General features: G+C 37.6%; 3 protein-coding genes across 7 annotated transcripts in view; 1 reads left to right on the top strand and 2 right to left on the bottom strand.

Moving 5' to 3' along the window:
• Positions 1 to 14,746: 14,746 nt before the first annotated feature.
• eif3ba (eukaryotic translation initiation factor 3, subunit Ba) overlaps positions 14,747 to 21,058 on the bottom strand; it is a 220,829-nt gene continuing 214,517 nt past the window's right edge. The window contains exon 19 of the mRNA XM_077213332.1: positions 14,747 to 14,764. The gene's annotated coding sequence lies outside the window, so the exon portion shown is untranslated. The remainder of the gene's footprint in view (positions 14,765 to 21,058) is intronic.
• mrm2 (mitochondrial rRNA methyltransferase 2) lies at positions 15,291 to 17,820 on the bottom strand. 2 transcript variants are annotated; one of them, XM_077213340.1, is made up of 3 exons: positions 17,731 to 17,820; positions 17,214 to 17,529; positions 15,291 to 15,787 (listed from the first exon to the last, which is right to left on the bottom strand). In XM_077213340.1, the coding sequence occupies exons 2-3, from the start codon at positions 17,509 to 17,511 to the stop codon at positions 15,363 to 15,365; spliced, it is 723 nt and encodes a 240-aa protein (XP_077069455.1). In that variant the 5' UTR covers positions 17,512 to 17,529; positions 17,731 to 17,820; the 3' UTR covers positions 15,291 to 15,362. The 2 variants fall into 2 exon arrangements, with proteins under 2 accessions (XP_077069455.1, XP_077069456.1); XM_077213341.1 differs by having other exon boundaries at positions 17,744 to 17,808.
• nudt1 (nudix (nucleoside diphosphate linked moiety X)-type motif 1) lies at positions 17,181 to 20,819 on the top strand. 4 transcript variants are annotated; one of them, XM_077213344.1, is made up of 4 exons: positions 17,181 to 17,297; positions 18,657 to 18,815; positions 20,261 to 20,406; positions 20,508 to 20,818. In XM_077213344.1, exons 2-4 carry the CDS (start codon positions 18,661 to 18,663, stop codon positions 20,678 to 20,680), a joined length of 474 nt encoding a protein of 157 aa, XP_077069459.1. In that variant the 5' UTR covers positions 17,181 to 17,297; positions 18,657 to 18,660; the 3' UTR covers positions 20,681 to 20,818. The 4 variants fall into 4 exon arrangements, with proteins under 4 accessions (XP_077069459.1, XP_077069461.1, XP_077069458.1 ...); XM_077213346.1 differs by having other exon boundaries at positions 17,247 to 17,367; positions 20,508 to 20,819; XM_077213343.1 differs by lacking the exon at positions 17,181 to 17,297 and adding an exon at positions 18,194 to 18,311.

Raw genomic sequence — 21,058 nt, 5'->3', positions numbered from 1 at the left:
ACGAAATGGGGGAACCACCTCAATGTTCCTCCCCACATCAAAATGATCTGGCTTGCCCACTGGGTGAGAAGATGCCCCAGCCTCAAGCTCCATTCACCGAATGTGGATTCGAACTTCCTTGTCTGCCTCTATTTTCCTAATTTCTATCTCATACCTCCTTTTGTCTTCCCTGTCTTTTAGGTCTGCTTCCAGACGGGCCGTTTTGAGCTTCAACCGAGCGACCTCTACAGACTCGGGGGTCACAGGCGACAATGGGTTGTACTTTGGCAGAGTTCGAGGCACCGGAGCTTCCCCACCTCCCACACCGCCCCTCGACCGTGCAGGCGAAGGATTCTCTACGGCACCCTCGTCCTCCCTCTCATCCTCTGTTTCCACATCCTCCACAGCCATCACTCCTGCCCTTGACAGACTCAACAAATGGCTTTTGATCACCATTACTAAATTTGCTTTACGAGCCTGCCTATCAACTGTAATATTGTAGTAGTGCGCTAGTGCTAACAAATCCACCTTACGCAGGTTAACCAATGAACCCAATGAGGGCTCCGCAATAAAGCCTGCCACATCTGAAGTAGCCGCCATCCTGCACTATTCAGTACACAACGAACACTACAAACTACGAATACTAACAAACTACAGGACAGAACAACAACTACTATTCAAGTGAACACTATTTGGCCTCTCACACCTCAACACCACACCTCAATCACCAAGCATTAAGTGGTCCGAGCAACGGGGCACCAAGATCCCGGTCGAGCCCCCATTTGTTACGTTCCAGCCACCAAAAGGGAGGGGAACTTGATAAACCACCGCTCGGGCCCACAAATGCCAGTAAAGGAGGTATGGAGTCGCGGTGCGAGAAAAGGACACAATTTCCAAATACCGTACAAACTAAACTTTTATTTTTGCCACGGTAATGATGTGAATGATAAACAATTTTTCAGGGAGAAAGGGGAGATCTGGACGGACCAAAGAAAATAAATAAACAAAAGATACCCCACCGCTAACCTATTCTAATTATACACATCCCCTATCTGGCACACGGTCAAGGCGCCCTAACCAAACTTACAGATGGTGGTCCGCCCAGGTCTAGCTGGTGTTTCTAGACAGAGAAGTATGCCTACGGGTGATGTATACCCCGGGGTAGCTCTAAATCTACTCCCCCAACTCCCTATAAACAATAAAGAAAAAGAAATTAACAAACAATAATACTATACAAACATCAAATGCTCAGTCCTAATGTTTACAAGTTCCAAAAGTGGAACACAAAGCTAGATTTACTAGCTAGAAAATCAGATTAAAACATTGTCAAACGTTCCAATCATACTCTCAATAGAGAACAATAAAGTTATCTAAAAAAAAGTCACAAAAAAATACCCACAGAGCGATACCAACCACACCAACAGCAGGAGCAGAAAGCAGAGAACAGAGCAGAGAGTGAACTGATTCAAACTAGGCTTTTTAAAGAGCCCAGCCAGCTGCAGCCACTGACGAGCGGGAGGAGTTCCAAGATCCAATCAGCCGTTGAACCACCAATCAGCTGCCGGAACTGTTACAGAAGCCATCTTACCTGTTAGAAGAAATACAAACACACAAACCACAAGCAATGCCAGATAATAATCACTATAATACGTACCCAGAGCTCTGGGGACTTAACAGTTATTCATTATGTTACTAGAGCACACCTGTTTGTAATTGAGTTCATTGCCTTGTGTGTTTAAGTCCCTCAGTTTCTTCAGTCCAGGGTCCGGTATTGTTTGTGTCTAGCATGTTGGTTTGTTTGTGGTCTGTCTTATTGGATTACCCGAGTCCACTTTGTTTAACAGATCCCCAGCAAAGACCATAAGAACCAGACAAGTCCACTGCACAGACCTATGACCAGCTTTGTCTCCATACTGGCTTGATGAATCCGATCTTCAAGCAAAAAGGAACTGACCCCGATCTGAATTCTGACTTGTGATAAAGCCTGAATCATAATCACTCCTTGTTCGTTCGTTGGCCACAGGACAACTAGTGCCCCGACTAAGCCTGGGGCCGGTTTCACAAAGCTATTTTATACCGGTCTATAGTGGTATAATAGACTAGTCCAATGCAAGCTAGACTGTTTCACAAAAATAAAGACTGACTTAATTAAGACCAAAAAAATTAGACACCTTACCCCCAGGCTAACTTAGGTCTAAGACTCTATGTTACCTTGGCAACCAGCAGTAACAATCAGTTACATTACAAACAGCGAAAAGAAAATGGAAAATGGCTCATAATTTGTGGTTTGCAGACAACGTTATGGAGAGAGTTATGAGAAGGGAAAGGGTTTTTAGGATATTTCCTCTTAAATATTTATTTTTTGGCATCTTGTACCATGTTTTTGTATCTTTTCTGTACGTCTTTAACGTTCTGCTCAATGGTCGGATTAACGCTGTTGTGGCGAGCAGGACGAGGCCGAGGGACGTGAGAGAACGGCGCGAGGCCGGTGGCGTGAGTGATAATGAACGTCACCTGTGAGACGCACTGGTCTTGATCTTCAGCATCGTCTCTCCTACATTTATGCTTCCGCTATCTGAAGTCTGACTATCTACTATGTCTAAGCCATAGTCAAAGTCTATCTTTGTGAAACCGGCCCCTGGTTTCTCCCAAGGTTTTTTTCGACATTCTGTCCTGTGATGGAGTTTGGGTTCCTTGCCACTGTTGCCTCTGGCTTGGTTAGCTGGAGACACTTAATATTCAGCAATATTACTGATTTGACTGCACTGACACTGTTGTATGAGAACTGATCTGAGCCAGATGATGAAATCACTGTTTTCTGCAGAACTGCTTTATAGATGAAATTAACTGATTTAATAATTGATATTCTTTATAACAGAACTGAATCAACACAATGACACTATTTTATTTTAGAGCTGCTTTACAGCCGAAATGAACACTGTTTGCATCATTGATATGTTTGAATCATTTTCTTATCACTGAAAAGCTGATTTGAAACAATCTGTATTGTATAAATAAAGGTGACTTGACTTAACTTTATTAAAGCACGCTACTATATTTAACTACTTCGCCTATCTTCATCTTCTTTGGACTTAAAGCGTGACATTAACCATTAACTTATATATATTATATTATAGATAATAATAATAATAATAGAGCATTGTGGAATCTTGAAAACAAATATACAGCAAACAAATAGTGAAAATGTATTTGAGAATGTGTCCAAAAGTTAGAAGTACTGAATACTATATTAATATATTTGTCATATATTTTAAGATGTTATTTATTCATGAGATGTCAAAGCTTATTATCAATGTTAAAACAGATGTGCTGCTTAATATTTTTGTGGAACCATGATGCATTTTTCAGGATTCTTTGATGAATAGAAAGTTTAAAAAAAACAGCATTACATTTTTGTAACATTAGAAATTTCTCTGTCAGTTTTGATCAATTTAATGTACCCTATGTGAATAAATGTATTGAATTCTTCTTTTTTTTTTTTACAAAATTATAAATATTTTTAACTAAATAAAATTAAATAAACAAATAAAAGTCTTACCCACCCCAAACTTTTAAATGCTATAGTGTTTAAATTGTTGTATAATAGCAATATCATGCTGCTGTACTTAATATGAACACAGCTGTAACTACCTGCAGTCAAATCACAGATGTGCTGATTTTCAGTATAACTGTATAGAGATGGGAGGAAATATAAGTATTTTTTCCTCCGATCTCATTTTTTTCTTCTCTTTTTTTCTTACACTAAATGTAAATTATACTTTTGCGTTCTCTGTGAGATGTTTTGCTTTCCCCTGAGAAACTTTGCATTCGCTCGCAAAACCTTTGCGTTCCCTCACACAACTTTTGCGTTCCCCCGTGAAACTGTGTTCGCTCGCAAAGAACACAAAAGTTTTGGAACACAAAGAAACGCAAAGTTTCTCGGGGAACGCAAAACTTTTTGCGAGCAAGTGCAAAACCATTGAAATATAACTTTGCCTCCCATCTGATGACTATGCCACTTTAAGGGCTCCATACTCTTGCCGGTAAGATATTGCTACATGCTTCCTTGACCATTTGAAACTTGTCATTCAATCATTCCAAATCCTGTCAAAATAATCTGTTTGATTCATTTTGCCTTTCAATAGGCCTACATGACAAACCTGTAAGAAGAAACAGACTCTCTGAGAAAACATTCTAATCTCTTTCCTCCAGGCCCACAGAAAGCAGATTTGTGTTCATTCAGCGCTGGAAGGTGCAAGTATCTGTTCATATCTGAGAGTTTCATTGTCAGACTCTGCAGTTCCATATAGAGCATTACACAGCCGCTGATCGAATAAGCCGGCACTCCATCAAATGTTTTTAAGCGTATCTTTATTTGTATATCACCAAACAAATCAAGTTTTCAGCAAGTTAACTTTATTTCCGCTAGGTTGTTTTGCATTTTTGCCAGAAGTCATAAGATTAAAAAACTGATCTCGTTTTCTCATAATTAAATTTTTGGAAGTATATATAGTCTCTGCATAAAATGTCTCTTCCTTAATTGACTGATATTTACATACAAGCCACCAGCTGTCCTAACAAAAGTAAATTAACCTGACAGTGCACCATCCCCTTGGAACCCTCTTGGAACAGATTCATTTAATATTGAAGACTGCAATTCTCACCTGTGCGAAACAGCACACCAACTGCCAGGGAATTGCTTGATTAAATACAAATATATTTTAGCATTTATTGCCATGGGAGTAGTATCAAATGTGATCAAAACATTAAAGAAGGGAATTAGTGGAGGGAAAGAAGTCTTTAACTCTGCTTACGGTTATTACAATAATAATAACCGTAGAATAACAGACAGCTGTATTTTTTTGCATCTGGGGGGTCTTTCTCACATTTGCTGGAATGACAAAAATTCTCTAAATTCATAAATGCATGCAAATTCTATTATACGGTTTACAAACTACACTGTATGGCTTAATCAGACTTCAAACCTCCCTATTTTTGGGGTTTAATCAGATTGCAACAATAGATATTTACTATGTTAATTCGAAGGTCATTTATTCATGCAACATGTATTACCCTGGGCAGTGTGTTAATTGAGGATGTTGAATTTAAATTGGGATGACAGGAAAATTAATTTACTGAATTGCAATTCAAATACATCTACAACATTGCACAACAGAGGCATATTATTTGTGCAATACTTGCATCATTAAATTTGAATAATTATGCATAATTATTCCCTAATTTAGAGAATACAATTTGGTTGTCATGATTCCTGTCTTGTGTTCCCCTTGTTTTGTGTGTACTTTTGTCATTTCCTGTCGTGTGCCAAGTTTTGTAGTCTTATGTAGTATTTCATGTTGTTTAGTCTCCCCAGGTGTATCTCGTTTCCTCATTTCCTAGTTAAGCTTGTTTGCTCCTCTGTATTGCCTTCCCATTGAGGACTATGTGGGGGAGTTTTAAGCTTGGTGCCACCTGGCGCCCTTGGATGAGGTCATGCTGATAGCATATTTTTGGATTAGCCAATTGATGCCAGATGGAGGTCCCAGCTGGACTCTGGCACAGTATTTGGACTTTGCCCTGCTGCTGTGTGGATCTTCCTTCACTGTGGGTGAAGTGGAGCTTGGCCCATTGTGGACCCCAGTCATCATAGACGCCCTGCCAGAGTCTCGTCCCGTCATGGCCGCCACACCAGAGATTCTTCACGTCATGCCTGCCGAGCCTGAGCTTCTTCACATCAGTCCTGCCGAGCCTGAGCTACTTCAAGTCATGCCTGCCAAGCCTGAGCTTCTTCACGCCATGCCTGCCGAGCCTGAGCTTCTTCAAGTCATGCCTGCCGAGCCTGAGCTTCTTCACATCAGTCCTGCTGAGCCTGAGCTTCTTCAAGTCATGCCTGCCGAGCCTGAGCTTCTTCACATCAGTCCTGCCGAGCCTAAGCTTCTTCAAGTCATGCCTGCCGAGCCTGAGCTTCTTCACATCAGTCCTGCTGAGCCTGAGCTTCTTCAAGTCATGCCTGCCGAGCCTGAGCTTCTTCACATTAGTCCTGCCGAGCCTGAGCTTCTTCAAGTCATGCTTGCCGAGCCTGAGCTTCTTCACGTCATGCTTGCCGAGCCTGAGCTTCTTCAAGTCATGCCTGCCGAGCCTGAGCTTCTTCACGTCAGTCCTGCCGAGCCTGAGCTTCTTCACCTCAGTCCTGCCGAGCCTGAGCTTCTTCAAGTCAGTCCTGCCGAGCCTGAGCTTCTTCAAGTCAGGCCTGCCGAGCCTGAGCTTCTTCACGTCCGTCCTGCCGAGTCTGAGCTTCTTCACGTCAGTCCTGACGAGCCTGAGCTTCTTCAAGTCATGACTGCCGAGCCTAAGCTTCTTCACGTCATGTCTGCCAAGCCTCAGTCAGTTCTGGAAAATATAGCACTCATCATAGTCGACCACGGCGATTTTGAGTGTGTGGGCGGTACCCACATAGGCTCCAGCCCGTGAACCCTTGGCCAGGATGGCCGCCAACATTCCATAAATACATTCACCACGCCTGTGTCTTAGACAAGACAAGATGGCTGCCGCCATGCCTGTGTCTTCGGACAAGATGGCCGCCGCAACACCTGTGTCTTCTGACATGATGGCCGACTATACGCCTGTGCCTACGCCGGTGTCTTCAGACAAGATGGGCGCCTCTGCCCCTGAACCGTCGGATCCGCCCTGGCCTCCTGAAGCGTCCTCCGCTCTGGACTCATGCTCCGCCCTGGATGCCTGCCAGGTCTGCTTCGCCCTGGCCGCTTGCTCTGCCTCAGTCTCCAGGCCCTCTTCCATTCCACGGACCTGGCCCTCCATCCCACCCCCATTCCACCACCCTCATGGCCCTTTAATTTTTTTTGTGGAGTGTCTGGAATCCACTCCTAAAACGGGGGGCTCTTTCACGATTCCTGTCTTGTGTTCCCCTTGTCTTGTGTGTACTTTTGTCATTTCCTGTCTTGTGCCAAGTTTTGTAGTCTTATGCAGTTTTCTATGTTGATTCGTCTCCTCAGGTGTATCTTGTTTCCTCATTTCCTAGTTAAGCTTGTTTGCCCCTGTGTAAATATAGCCCATGTGTTTCAGTTGTTACTTTGTCAGTCGTTGTACATGTATTGGTTGCTTTTGTTTCTTTGATCCTCATGGTTTTGTTCCTTTGTTCCTTGAGTTCTGTTTTATCTGTTTATGTGTTACTTTATTAAAAATCCTGCACGTAGATCCTCGTCTTCGCCTGCTTTCCTCAGCACGTTACATTGTTCAACCAGAAATATTTCACTAAACTTTTTTAAATACTATCTAATTAACCTCATAATTTTGTTTTGTCATACAGTACCACAAAATGTTCACCACATTGTTTTGTGGTTCACACAAACCACTTTATCAAAATAAACATTTGTAATAACATTTTAAATTGTTGAATGTATACAGTAAAATATTGATCTGAAGAGACAGTTTTTCTCAATCAATTTTATTTCTCTAATCAATGGGTCAATGTTCTCAAAACAGATAAAAACTCTGAATTTAGCAGTTTAATTTCACTGCAAAAGAAAATAATGCCGCCAGTAATACTGGATGGTTATCTGTTGGTTACATATAGACAAGGGTGTCAAGTAAGTCTACATGTTGCATATTGCAAAAAATAAATAAATAAATAAAATATGTGAATATATATGAAGTCAACTTCAAAAAGCCCACAAACACGTTCCTGACACTAATTTACATATTCATGAAGTCTGTACATCACACGTATGTTTTTCAGAAGCATCTAAGCAAAGAATGGCATGGATGTTGAATGCTGACACCCGTATACAGTATCTTTGACTGATCACAGACATTAAGACTCTTCTTTTCTCTCCTCCTCTCACCATCTCCTCTTGCTCTTTCCTCCACTATGTTTCTCCCTACTTGATCTATTCTCAGTGCTACACAACCTTCTGTTTCATTTTCCATGGTCCTCCATTGTTTCTTTACTCTGGGTTTTCACTTTTTATGGACAGAAATGTATGATTGAACATTTTAGTAAATTGCACTTGTGCTGTGTGTATTACAGCAAAAATCAATAAGACGGCATTTGACAACATGATGTGGATTCGGGAATATAGCTTTACTTTAGTTTTTCTTTGTTGGCTTTTGGACAGCATGAGCCTTGAGTTGGAAACTGATGTGTAGTATGTCAAGAAAACATTGTAATTTGTATCAAATAAATAAAAACGCACAAACTGTTTAAGAAAAGGATCAACAGGTTAGATATCTGTTTTAATTGTTTTGAGAGTATTGGAAATTTATCTTAGTTTGGAGAAATGTGTAAAATGGTTTGAGAAATACTGTTATAATAAAGATGTAGCCTATATGATTCAGTAATTTAATGTACAATATGTAACTTTTGGCCCTCTAGCAAAAAAACAAAAAAAACATGCATGCATTTTTGCAAAAGAACATTGTTTTGGATGTGCTTTGGCTCTCTGTGAATGTGCAGATGAATATGGTTCTTTTTCATAACTAAAAACGAGAGAGATATTATCTTACTGCTAATAAAACATTCACTACTAGGCTTAAGAGATATAACCAGTTTAGATGGAAAAGATCTCAAGCTGACTAGCTAAAGATGTTACTGTAGCTTTACCCATTAATAGACACGGTACTTCCTTAAAATTAAATTCACTGAAATGACCCTTCACAATAGTTAATGCTTAACAATGAACTCTATTAGAGAGCTATATGGCAATGTATCTGTTCAATAAAATACCTTACTCACCTGTTGAGTAACAAAAATGCCATCTCCGTACTGCAAATCTTTCAAATTTCAAATCCCTCAGTTTTCACCATCTCCATGAAGCCAATGCAATGTTGATTCTTGTTTTATTACGAGCTGTGTCTCGTTCTCTTTTTTCCTAGCAGACTCTCCACTGTTTAGCATTTTTTTTATAGTTGGTGATTTCCCGGAGGTTCAAGATTAAGCCTAGTCCCAGACTAAAATGCCAGTTTGAGCTGTCTTAACTGAAAGCAACTTGCACTGACATATCTTAAAATATGTCAGTGCCATTGTTTTTTCTCAAGATGCACACCAGTAATGTTTTTTTTTATTTTCTAAGGCCCATTTATAAAAGCAACTTAAATGTCCTAATTGAACTAAGGTCTAATCCTGGCTAAATCTAAGGCCTGTCTGTGAAACCAGGCCATAGTTATTTAAACCCCTTTCACACAGAGATTCCGGAAAATACACGGATAAAGTGACCCGGGATCTCACCGGGGTTCGTTTGATTTTGGTTCATTCACACTGGCAGTGATTTTCCGGAATCAGAGAGTGCGTTCACACACAACCCGTAAAAATCCCGTAAAGACACGTGACATCGATGTGACATGTAATGTCTCAGCAGCGTCTATAGTTTGCTTATGAGCTGCGATTTCTCTCTCGAGAAACCATGCTTGTGCATGTTTTTCTCTGATTCGATCATAAACTAGCGCATTACGTACCGTTTCACTACCCTTATTTCACTTCAGCGTCATCATTACGACACGGCATTGATTACAGCTTTTGTTCACACAGCGCGCGTTCCGGGACTGATCCCGGCAATATTACTAGGTCCCCAACCCGGCATCAATCCCGGGTCGTGTTTGTGTTCACACAGAAGGCGTTCTGGAAATTTCCCAGCAATTTCACGGGATCAACGCGCTGTGTGAAAGGGGCTTTAGTTTAAGAGGACTAAATGATCGGAGAAGTCCAGCATAAGTCACCAGAGAAAAATCTGTTATTTCACCATACAAATTAAAAGAAAATGTAACATGAAATTTAATGCTGACCTAAAATATCGATAATATTTTAGAAAGGCTGCATTAATAACAACAGACTACTGTATATGGCTATCAGTTAACATTAATTTATAGACTGCACATCCCTAGCTGCAAGAAGAGAAACTTCAGCAATTATTACAATGTGATGAAAGATTAAGAAGACCATTGTGTTTTTATTCTTTGGTATAATATAAAAAGATGAATCATTCACTAATGAAAGGTGTAACAATAAAGTAAATGGGGTCAATTTGTCAACTGTGGAAAGAAGCTTTCTATACCCAGAGCATAATGGTTTTGTCTAAAATTACATAGTCGGCTAGGCTATTGGAGATGCAGGGGCCAGTTGCATGAACATAGCCATTATGTTAAGACTGTGTCTTTAAGAACTAGTACAAACAACTAGCAGTTAGTTAGGGGTAATCAGTCTTTAGGGGATCAAATTAGACCAATCTACATTTTTATGTACCTGACTCAAAAACGTTATGTCCAGTCTTTTAGAAAAAATTTGATGACTAACTTGTAAGACTAGCAGTTTATGCAAGCCCTTAATGCTTTTAGTGTTTTTATGTACTTGTAAGCAATATAATATATAATATCAGCTCTGGAATGTAAATAAGAAAAAGTAAATATGCAAAATTGTCAACACATTTGCGCTTGTCAAGGCAGAGCAAACTCCTTATGGCTTCAATGGGCATTGCTGAGATGATTCATTGTAGGAAATTAAGTGTTCTTCTACCATGCTCCACAAAATGAAAATCCTTGATAAAGTATAATGAAATACAAATGGAAAATTATGTTCCTGAAAGTACCACATATGCTATGCGTTTAATAACGTGTTTAATTCATACTTAAAAGTTATATGAATTCCTTTGAATTATTTTCATTTAGAACTTTAATTCTAATATCTTACATTTATATTTGAATTTCAATTTTGCATTGTTTTCACTAAAAACTAATTAAATTCAAATTCATGAATGTAGAAAGCTTTCAGGTGATTCTGAATAGAGCACAAATCCTAATATAAAGATTTTGCTATCCAGGATTATCTCTGAAGTCTGTCACAATAATAGACAGCAAATTATTACAGTGCCTGAACTTCGACCTTTGAGAGTCGGTATTCGAGATGTTCCAAGAAACCTGAAGGATGTGAATTAACCGCAATGGACCATAAAGAAAGAGAAAAAAACTTTTAAGATCAAGATGATAAACCCCCACGTTATAAATTTAGCACGATCACTTGCATTTCCATATCAATCAGTGTTGCTAAACCCCTGCAGACACTATGGTCTCCACTTTTACAACCGCTAAGGAGCGTATAAAACTAAGCTCTCAAATAAATTCCTTAATCTTCTATAATGAATTCTCCAGGCTCTTTTGACATGTCACTGACGCAAGAGTGGATTGTCCCCCGAACGTACGTTTTCGATACGTCAGAGCGATGATCAAAAACCACAGCATTCAAATTGACAGAAGCGGCACACATTAAACATATTGCTGACACAGACGCTCAGATTAAAGGGTGAGGTTGCAAGAATTCCCATACTGTAGTCGAATATGAAAGGGCCAGAGCTGCCGGCAGAATTCATTTAGGTATTTTGAGTCTCTCAGCTGAAGATTCCGATTAGAGCAATCCAGAGTCGGACCTGACATTCTTTTTCTAATGCTTTCAAATCAAGCATGCAGCATTCAGTTTGAGCTAGGCTACTTAGTTTGAGGAGTTGAGCATTATAGGCAAGAAATGTATAACCATAAAACTCCCAACTCCATGCCTTTAGTGATTACTAGCTACTCTGCTTTGGGGTTACTCTGGGGTTCTTTCCTTTTGTGTGCTTCTGATCGCTAGCACCTTTATTTAACACTGACACGTAGGCTACGTGCCAACTTTGCAGGTCATGCATTCTGCTTCACGACTCCCGACCAAGACGAAAACACAGGACATTCCTCTGTAAATCGTCAGTGAATTTACATTTGGGCTTTTTTTAGGAGCCATGTGCCACTGTTGAAAAGCAAACCGTGGTGCTGAGGGTAACGATTGAGATGCAGTTTGACCAATGTTTGCGTTACGTAGATGACCGACCGACCAATGGTGGCACGCGAGAAAGCAAAAGCCGAATCCCGGACATTTTGGGCGATCTAGAATTATTTTAGGTCCAAAAAGAGGACATGTCCGGGGAAAAGATGATATATGGTCCCCTTTTGTTATTTCTAACATTTCTATTTCATATTTTGAACAAATGTTAGGTCTAAACTGTTCACGTAAGAAGCACAAGCTGGATGTCATTCACAGCTGGACTGTAGAGAGAGAGTGATAATAATGTGTCAGGCTAATGTCTGTGAGACTGCACTGCTACAGGGACAAAGGATTCTCATTAGTCATACTGTCTATAAGACACTTATCCATCCTCTCTGCAGCTCCTCACTTATAATGAGAGAATGATTGCATCTTTCTATGCAACTGGAAAAACGGGTTTTCGGTATTACGCAAACAATTTAGCCTTCCGGTTAGGGAAACACAAGATTAAAGCGTTGTCAAATAAGCCACACTTCAAGAATTTGCTAAAAATGCAAATGACAATGCAGGATTTTTAACTCCTGGCCACTCGACTCCCAAACGGTCGGGGAAAACAGGGTTCCAACAGCCGGTCCATGCAACATCTTCTTCAAACTGTGTGTGTGTGTGTGTGTGTGTGTGTGTGTGTGTGAGAGAGAGTGTGTGTACAGCTATTACTCTGCTGCTTTCGTACTGGCAACTCAAGAGCACCATCTTCGGGCCAACTGAATATTGATCAATCCAGTGTTAGGTGGAGAACAATTCAAGAGTAAAACAAAAATTGTAGTACCCAGAGGTGTAAAGAAGAGTACCTGAAAACCATAAATGAGAGTAAAAGTACAGATACCTTACAGCGAAAATGGCTTCATTACAAGTTACAAGTCACCAATTCCAATACAACTTGAGTAAAATTCTTAAGGTGATGATACACTGGGCAACTTTTTGAGCAATGTTGCTGGCCAATGTTGCACTGGACGACATCGGCCTCAACACCAATGCAGGGATATCCTCAACTTGTATATGAAATACCTGCGACTCAGAAACTACCTGCTAATGCACTTGTGTTGGAGTAAATTAGCTTTATTGACATGTTTGGGTTAAGGGCAAAATGCACAAGATATAATACCTTCAATGCCCTGTAGATGGAGATACTGCTTCTTTTGTAGCAGAAAACGTTAGGTGCAATGCATTACTCATCACAAATGTCTTGGAGTAAAGAGTACATATACTTATTCAAAAATGTAGTTAAGTAGAGTAAAAGTTGCTACTATATTTTATACTCAGTCAAAAAGACACTAAAGTACAGTAACTAATTACATTTACTCCAGTACTTTGCATCACTGGGAGTACCTAACACCCCAAATATCAACCAGGGGGCCAGGGCTCATTAGGGGGCTTCAAAATTATGGAAAATACTTTAAAATAAGACAAATCAAGCTTTAAAATAAGCTCAGACAACATTTGAAATATAACGCCATGCCATTGTGCTCTTTATTATCAACTAATTTAACTAGACTGCTATAATAAACCTACATAATTTCAATAGCATCCAGCTGCAGCCCCACAGACTCACCTCCGGCTAGACACCACTGGCTGGACAGCCTACGTCATTTCCATTTTCTCCGTCATTTCCGTTTCGCCGCTAATTTCCATTTTCACCGCTGGATTGACATATATTTATTTTATATTTTCACCTATGGATAGACAGCATATTTATTTTCTGTTTTCACCAGTGGATAGACAGCATTCTTTGCAGGCTTAATTGCACACGTCTTTTCCGTATTGTCATTTTACTTTTATGACTTAAATTATATAATATAAAAGCTGTGTGCAAATTTAAATATGATCTTTATCATATCTCTTTACATAAAACAATTCTCAATAATATACTTGATATCATAACATCAATAATTCATGCAAACTGCTTTCACAAGAACCGCCTTGAAAATATATATTGTTCAGATCATATCACTATTTTTTGTGACTTAAATTCAGCCTAGATCAATGGACTATAACGTTTTGTCAATACAACAGACTTGTACATGTGTTAATTGACCAGTTTTTTGCCTTGCCCATTTGGATATTCAATTCTTATTTTTTTTTTTTTTTGTAAATGCAACCACTTCTGTTTTTAAAATATACGTAGATTCACATGATCAGACAATTTACCAAACAATCCAGATCATATTAACACTTCATGGTTTTGCAATAGTTATTGTAAATTACACAATCTAATTAGTAAAATTAGTCAAATCGGACCATCAGAATGAAGATGCCACAGTCAGGCCCGTAAGGTTGTGGGGGAAGTCCCTATTTCAAGAGAAAATAAAACATGAACAGTTCCAAATAAACTATTGCACACTGTGCACACCACACCTCATTCCTGCCCCCTAAAACTGGCAGTCTAGGCAATGCTCAGGAAATTCAGGGTCCGTATAAAACCCTCGCAGGTCTCCACATCTTCCGTTTCCACAGTACCCCACCCAGTCTTTGAAAAACAATCCTTTATTTTTTCTTACCGCTGACATCTGCATGGTGCGTCAAATTTGAAAAGTGAATGACGATACGGAAATTACGTCAATTTGAAAAGTGAATGAAGATACGGAAATGACGTCTGCTCTCCATCCACTGGTGTCCAGCCACTGGTGTCTAGCAAGAAGTGAGTCTGCGGGGCTGCAGCTGGATGCCTCTCCATAATTTGGCTAAGAAGTCAGGCCGAATGCTTACATACAAAGATGCATACAAGTGAGTGACATTATTTACGTATTTATAACAACAGGAACACTTCCACATGTCAGGGGAAGAACCAACTTCCTCAAAACAATGTTTTTTAGGCTTTAGGCATGTGTACAAAATTCATATCATAAATATGAATCATGAAATAAATTTGTGTAGAACTACAATTGTGCCGTTTTTGTTAAATACATTTCACTAAAAAAAGGTTAGCTGGTAAAACCTAAATGAGCCACATGTTTATTAGGTCAGCAGTTGGATTGTGAAGTTAGAGAACACAAACTTAAATTATAAAATAATGCAAACGCAATCAGTTAATTTTAGTCACTTTTAGTTAATTCTAATGATTTTATTTAGTTTAGTTTTTACACAACAAATGCTTCACGGATGGCCATTTGAATACCACTGATCTAATCCATCAAATACTATATGTTGTACGTGCTTTCGTAAGGATATAATTTACTAAGAGGAAACTATACACTCTTATAGTGTAAAATATACTATAAATCTGAAATTACGCAATAAAAAGCATTTTAGATGCATGCCAATCACGTCTTTATAAAATTATTAGAAAGAATGACTTTAACGCTGCTAGGCCTTACTGATAGATGAAAATCATATGCAAATCTGACTTCATATTTATTCTACTATAGCATTTTTTTATGTTCAGGATACTTATTAGGTTTCTAGTTTCTAATGCACTGATCAGGTTGCAGGCAACCAATACAAACCCAACTACTTTCTTTTATTAAATATATATTTATTTATATTTCATATATTAAAATTGGATTTGCATGAAAAAGACTTCATCCTATTTCATTTTAAACATCCTCGCCAGAAAGAAAAGCTCTGCTGACTCCTTCCTGCTTGCTCTTGGCTTTACGGTTCTTACATCTTGAAACATAAAGGAAAGTCTCTGCTGGAGCTTATTGGCCAGGGCTCCATCCCAGTACTTACAAATCAAAGAGCCCCCGGGACGCAAAACCTTGTCAGCTAAGTCCAGCGCTGATAGACACATGGTGACCAGTCTTTCATGATCCAGTTCCCTGAGCCCACTGGCATTGGGGGCCATGTCACTGAGGATGACATCTGCTCGAGCTTCAGGGAGGAGCCTCTCCAGCGCCATGTGAGTTGAAGGAGCAGTGACATCGTGATTAGACAGAAACTGAGCTCCATCCAAAGTTGCGATGCGTAATATGTCTATTCCTATTACGCTTCCTTTTGGAAGATCTGCACCTGGAATGAACAAAGGTATGGTGGTTATATAAAAAGAATGTAATAAACATTTATGTGAAGGCCTGTTCACATAGAGAACGATAGCTATAAAGATAACGATAACTATATTTACATCCACACCAGCGGACGAAATGCAGCATGGATTCTGATTGGCTGCCAATGTTTTTATCATTCAGCCTGAAAACAAAAAAACGTTCTGAAAGTGGATTCCAACAATATTGTTTCTCTGTGTTGTTATCGGTATAGTTGTGGTGTGGACTGCACTAATCCTTTATGCTTAAAACGATTTTTACATCTATATTTTACCCTTTTTTACCCATGTATATACACTACTGTCCAAACGTTTGAGCTTGGTAAGACCTTTTTTTTAAATTATTATATCTTATGCTTACCTAGGCTGCTTTTATTTGATTAAAATACAGTAACAACCGTAATAATGATAAATATTATTACAACTGTTTTCTATTTTAATATATTTTAAAATGTATTACTGTGATAGCAAAGCTGATTTTTTAACATCATTACTTCAGTGTCACATGATCCTTCAGAAATCATTCTAATATGATGATTTGATTTATTATCGATGTTGGAAACAGTTGTGCTGCTGCTTAATATTTTTTTATAACAATTTTTTTCAGGATTCTTTGATGAATAAAACGTTTTTAAAAAGAACAGCATTTATTTAAAATAGAAATCTTTTGTACCAATATACACTACTGTTCAAAAGTTTGGGGTAAATATTTTTTTTTCCTTTTTTGAAAGAATTTAATACTTTTATTCAGCAAGGATGTGGTAAATTGATCAAAGTGGTAGAAAAGACTAATTAGAAAATATTTCTATTTTGAATCAATTCTGTTCTTTTTAACTTTTTATTCATCAATAAATCATGAAGAAAATATCACAGCTTCCAAAAAAATATTAAGCAGCACAACTGTTTCCAACACTGTTCATAACTGAGTATCAAATCAGTATATTATTATGATTTCTGAATAAGGATCATGTGACACTGAAGACTGGAGTAATGGCTGATGAAAATTCAGCTTTGAATCTTTTTAAATTGTAATACTATTTCACAATATTACTTACTTGATGAGCATAAGAGACTTATTTCAAGAACTTTAAAAAATAGCAATGTTTCCAATCTTTTGACCTGAGCTTACATTTTTATTTGATGCTCAAAAATCATCTTGTTATTATCAATGTTGAAAACAGTCGTGCTGCTTAATATTTTTGTTGAAACCATTCAGGTTTTTTTTTTAATAAAAAGTTCAAAAGAAGAGAATTTATTTTTTAAAAAAAATCTTTTTTTTTTTACTTATTTCACCTAACTAACTAGGCACTAGTATTTGCCCCACAAGATGGCATGCATATCATGTGTGATATTATATAAGTGATTCATTTCAATTCAATTCAGCAGCTCACTTACTTTCTGCTGTTGAATTGACTCTCTGGACAGCAACTTGACTCCACGCACCAGGCGCAGCACCACAATCTATGACACTTAAACCAGGTTTCAGAAGTCTGTATTTATCGTCTATTTCGATCAGTTTAAAGGCGCTTCTACAGCGGTAATTCTGCAGGTGAGCAGCTTTAACGAAAGGATCATTTAGCTGCCGCACCAGCCATCTCTGATCAGCAGCACTTTTCCCCTTCATGTGCAGAGGCGTCTTCTTCAGAGAGACCGCTGACACGTGAATGCACGACCTTTGTATACATTTCCACATAATTTACAAAGAAGTGAGCTGTAGAGGAAATTAATGAGGAAAGTACATGAAAACAAGAAGACACATGTGCGTCTGGTGTCCGCATGATGTCAAAGATGCGCGAACTTTGCGCAGAACCTTAAATCATTGAGTTACATTATGTATGAGTCATCATACATTATTGTGGTTTATTTAGGATAACGTATAAATCATTTAGATTAAATGTATTAATGTATATACCAGATAATCTCACGGTTTTAGATGGACATCCTTGAATTTATTTCTGTCTAATATTTTTTTCAGTCGAGAATATTTGACTGTTGCACACTACGATGTCCGCTTCGTGAAGGACTCGTTCTTTTGAGTCTTTGACTCGGATCTTTTCAATGAACTGCATGTGACGGAATGAGGAGAAAAAAATAGCCTTTAATAGTCGCATAGCAGAAATGTTACTGAATAAAACGCATTTGATATATATTTGCAAAAACATAAAAAAACGATAAATTGATTTTTGGTGGGTTACATGTTTTTAAGTTCGTTTGGTTCTGTTCGAAAGAACCGATTCACAAAAACGAGTCGGATTTCCGATCGAGAACATTTCACTGTTGCACTCTCGATTACAAACCTTAGGTAGGCGGAGTTTATATATTTTGCAGATCTGTAAATCATCTATTGAATTTGGAACAATAATAACTTGTATGTGGACGTCAATCACTATTGTGACCAAATTCACTGTTGTCAATCTGAATCCTCCATGTGATCCCGAGCAACACGCGGGAAACAAAGTCGACCGATTCTAGCCGACTAAGCCTCTAATATCCGTACGCATCTGTCTCAATATATGTTATTTGTTTAGTAAGCTAATTATTTGGGTAGAAGCAAAAGTACTAAATAAACGGCACTATAATTATCATTTGTCGCTTGTTGTTTATAGAATCTTAAGAAAAGCTAATCATCTTTTGAATCCTGCAGTGGTAGTGTAAATAAAAGTAAGAACTTAATCTGTACAATGGAATATATTATTTCAAATACAAATCCTCTATATTGCAGGAAGCAACTGCTAAAGACATGTATTATATTATAATGATATATATATATATATATATATATATATATATATATATATATATGACATTGTATTACAGCATTTTGTATTATATGTATAGGGTGATGATGCTGAGCTCTAAACTGCTGACCCTGGTGCTGGTAGTGCAGCCTGGCCGGGTGTTATTGGGCATGAAGAAAAGAGGCTTTGGAGCGGGCAAATGGAATGGGTTTGGAGGGAAAGTCCAGACAGGAGAGAGCATAGAGCAGGCTGCCCGACGGTGAGTCCAACATACATTCACTGATGTGTTCTTTTCAACCTTTCAGTATCCTTGATATGCTATAATGGATTTTTTTAACACTTTGAATACAATTTTAATTTTATATTTTTTGTTTTCGTTCTCATTTAGTTGTGTGTTTGTGTCATTATTATTAGATCTATTTTTTTTTTTTTTTTTTTTTTTGTGGGTTCCATATACTGTTATTATCATCATTTTAGAGGAAAGTGACTTTTAAATGTAATGTGTTATAATAATACTTTACTCCTTAAAAAAGGAACTAATTTCATTACTTGGTTACTTTTTATGGAAAGGAATGCGTTACATTACTTTTGCTTTACTAATTCTCACCTGAGCTGAGCTAATAAAAAAAGTACTATTTTTGGCAAATGTAAAGACCAAACCGCAGAAGAAAGTTAACACTCTAACATCAGCAATAAAATCAAATGAAAAAGAAACAAAAATGTGATGTTTATCTTAAAAAAATATATTAAATATATATTATATTTATATATAATATATTACATATATATTATATTTATATATAATATATTAAAATAAATATGGTTGAACTGGATCATCGAAGGTTAACAGCAAAAACATTGGTTAATAAAGTGAGAATAAATGCATAAAGTACATTTGTGTTATTTAACATTTAATTATTGAAGGCAATACATGGGGAAACATAGTAACTTGGATCACTTATTTGTGACTGTAACTGTAACTCATACTTTATTGTAAATTTTAAAGTGATGCGTTACTTAACTAGTTACTTAAAAAAAGGGAATTTGATTTCATAACTTGCATTACTTTGTTGCGTTACTCTCCAACACTGGTCATAATTAATAATGAGGTTTGCAGGTCTAACAATCCCTTTTTTACTACAGTTCACCAAAATTACACTATAAAATTAATAGTAACCATTGATTCAAAACAATATTATAACAAAATTATGACTATTTAACAAATATTTTTTTAAATTGTATCAAATATTTTAATTTTCACAAAAAGTGAATATACTGTATACAGTAATGTCTATAAAAAAAATTATGTTGTGTCGTTCAGAATGTTTTGCAATGTATTCGTTATAAAGTTAAATTTGCGGGAACTGAACACCAAAAATTGTCACCCATTAATATAATTGCGTTACAGTTCCAACACTGAGTAATAGCATTGTTTTTCAGGTGTAAAAGCATTAAGACTGGTCTTCTTTCAAGAGACTGAAAGTGAAACATACTTTAGAAAAGCCATAATTTTCCCTCCAGTGTCTATTTTTTCACTTCCTTGAAGCATACACATCAAAGTTAAACAGTTTGAACCTTGTAACGCTGTAAATGTTTGATATTGTTTACTTCTCTGTTGAACTTAACAATGGTGTCAGGGTCATGTTCAATCTTCCCTGCTTTTATTGGTTTCCAGCTGAAACAAAATGTCATTTAATTTGACAGGGAGCTGCTAGAGGAAAGTGGCCTCACTGTTGACACCCTTCTCAAGATTGGAAATATCAAATTTGAGTTTATTGGGGAAACAGAACTGCTCGATGTCCACATTTTCAGAGCTGACACCTATAAAGGAGAGCCAACCGAATCAGACGGTAATACAGCTCCACATCAATTTATGATCCAGTTTGTGAGACACATACTGAGACAGAAGGTCTAATAACGTCCCACTGAAGCAGTTTTTTTTGTCTTTCAGAGATGAGGCCACAGTGGTTTGACACAGACAAAATACCTTTCAGCCAGATGTGGGCAGATGATGTCCAGTGGTTCCCACTGATGCTTCAGAAAAAAAAGTTCTTTGGATATTTTAAATTCCACGGTCATGATGTGATAGTGGAGCATAAACTTGAGGAGGTGGATGACGTTTGATTGGGGTTTTAATACCATTGATGGACATTGTCACTGTATCAGTGGAAATTATCCAGCAAAATCTGATGTTCACACTACTGAGTACATAACTCCATGAAGCACAACATGCATAAAAGAATAACGTTATCCATTAGTTTGATGTTTCATTTATATTTTGGTTGAATCCTCAAATGCATCATGATCTGTATCCTGTTTCTTTGATCCTCATTCTTACATAAAAGTTCTTTCATCTCCAACTACCTGTCATCTAAAAAACAAGTTTAATCAGAAGAAAAGAGAAGTTTAACTTCATTAGGTATTCTGACATACATCGTTGTGCATTCTTCAATGATTTCAAATTATATATGATAAATATATCTATATAAATAAATATATATA

Source organism: Siphateles boraxobius, unplaced genomic scaffold (genome assembly GCF_051911475.1).
Source record: "Siphateles boraxobius isolate OS27281-9 unplaced genomic scaffold, OSU_SipBor_1 66, whole genome shotgun sequence".
In the NCBI taxonomy this organism is placed as follows: Eukaryota; Metazoa; Chordata; class Actinopteri; order Cypriniformes; family Leuciscidae; genus Siphateles; species Siphateles boraxobius.
The sequence above is the reverse complement of the archived record's forward strand: the minus strand, read 5'-3'. Positions and strand labels throughout refer to the sequence as shown.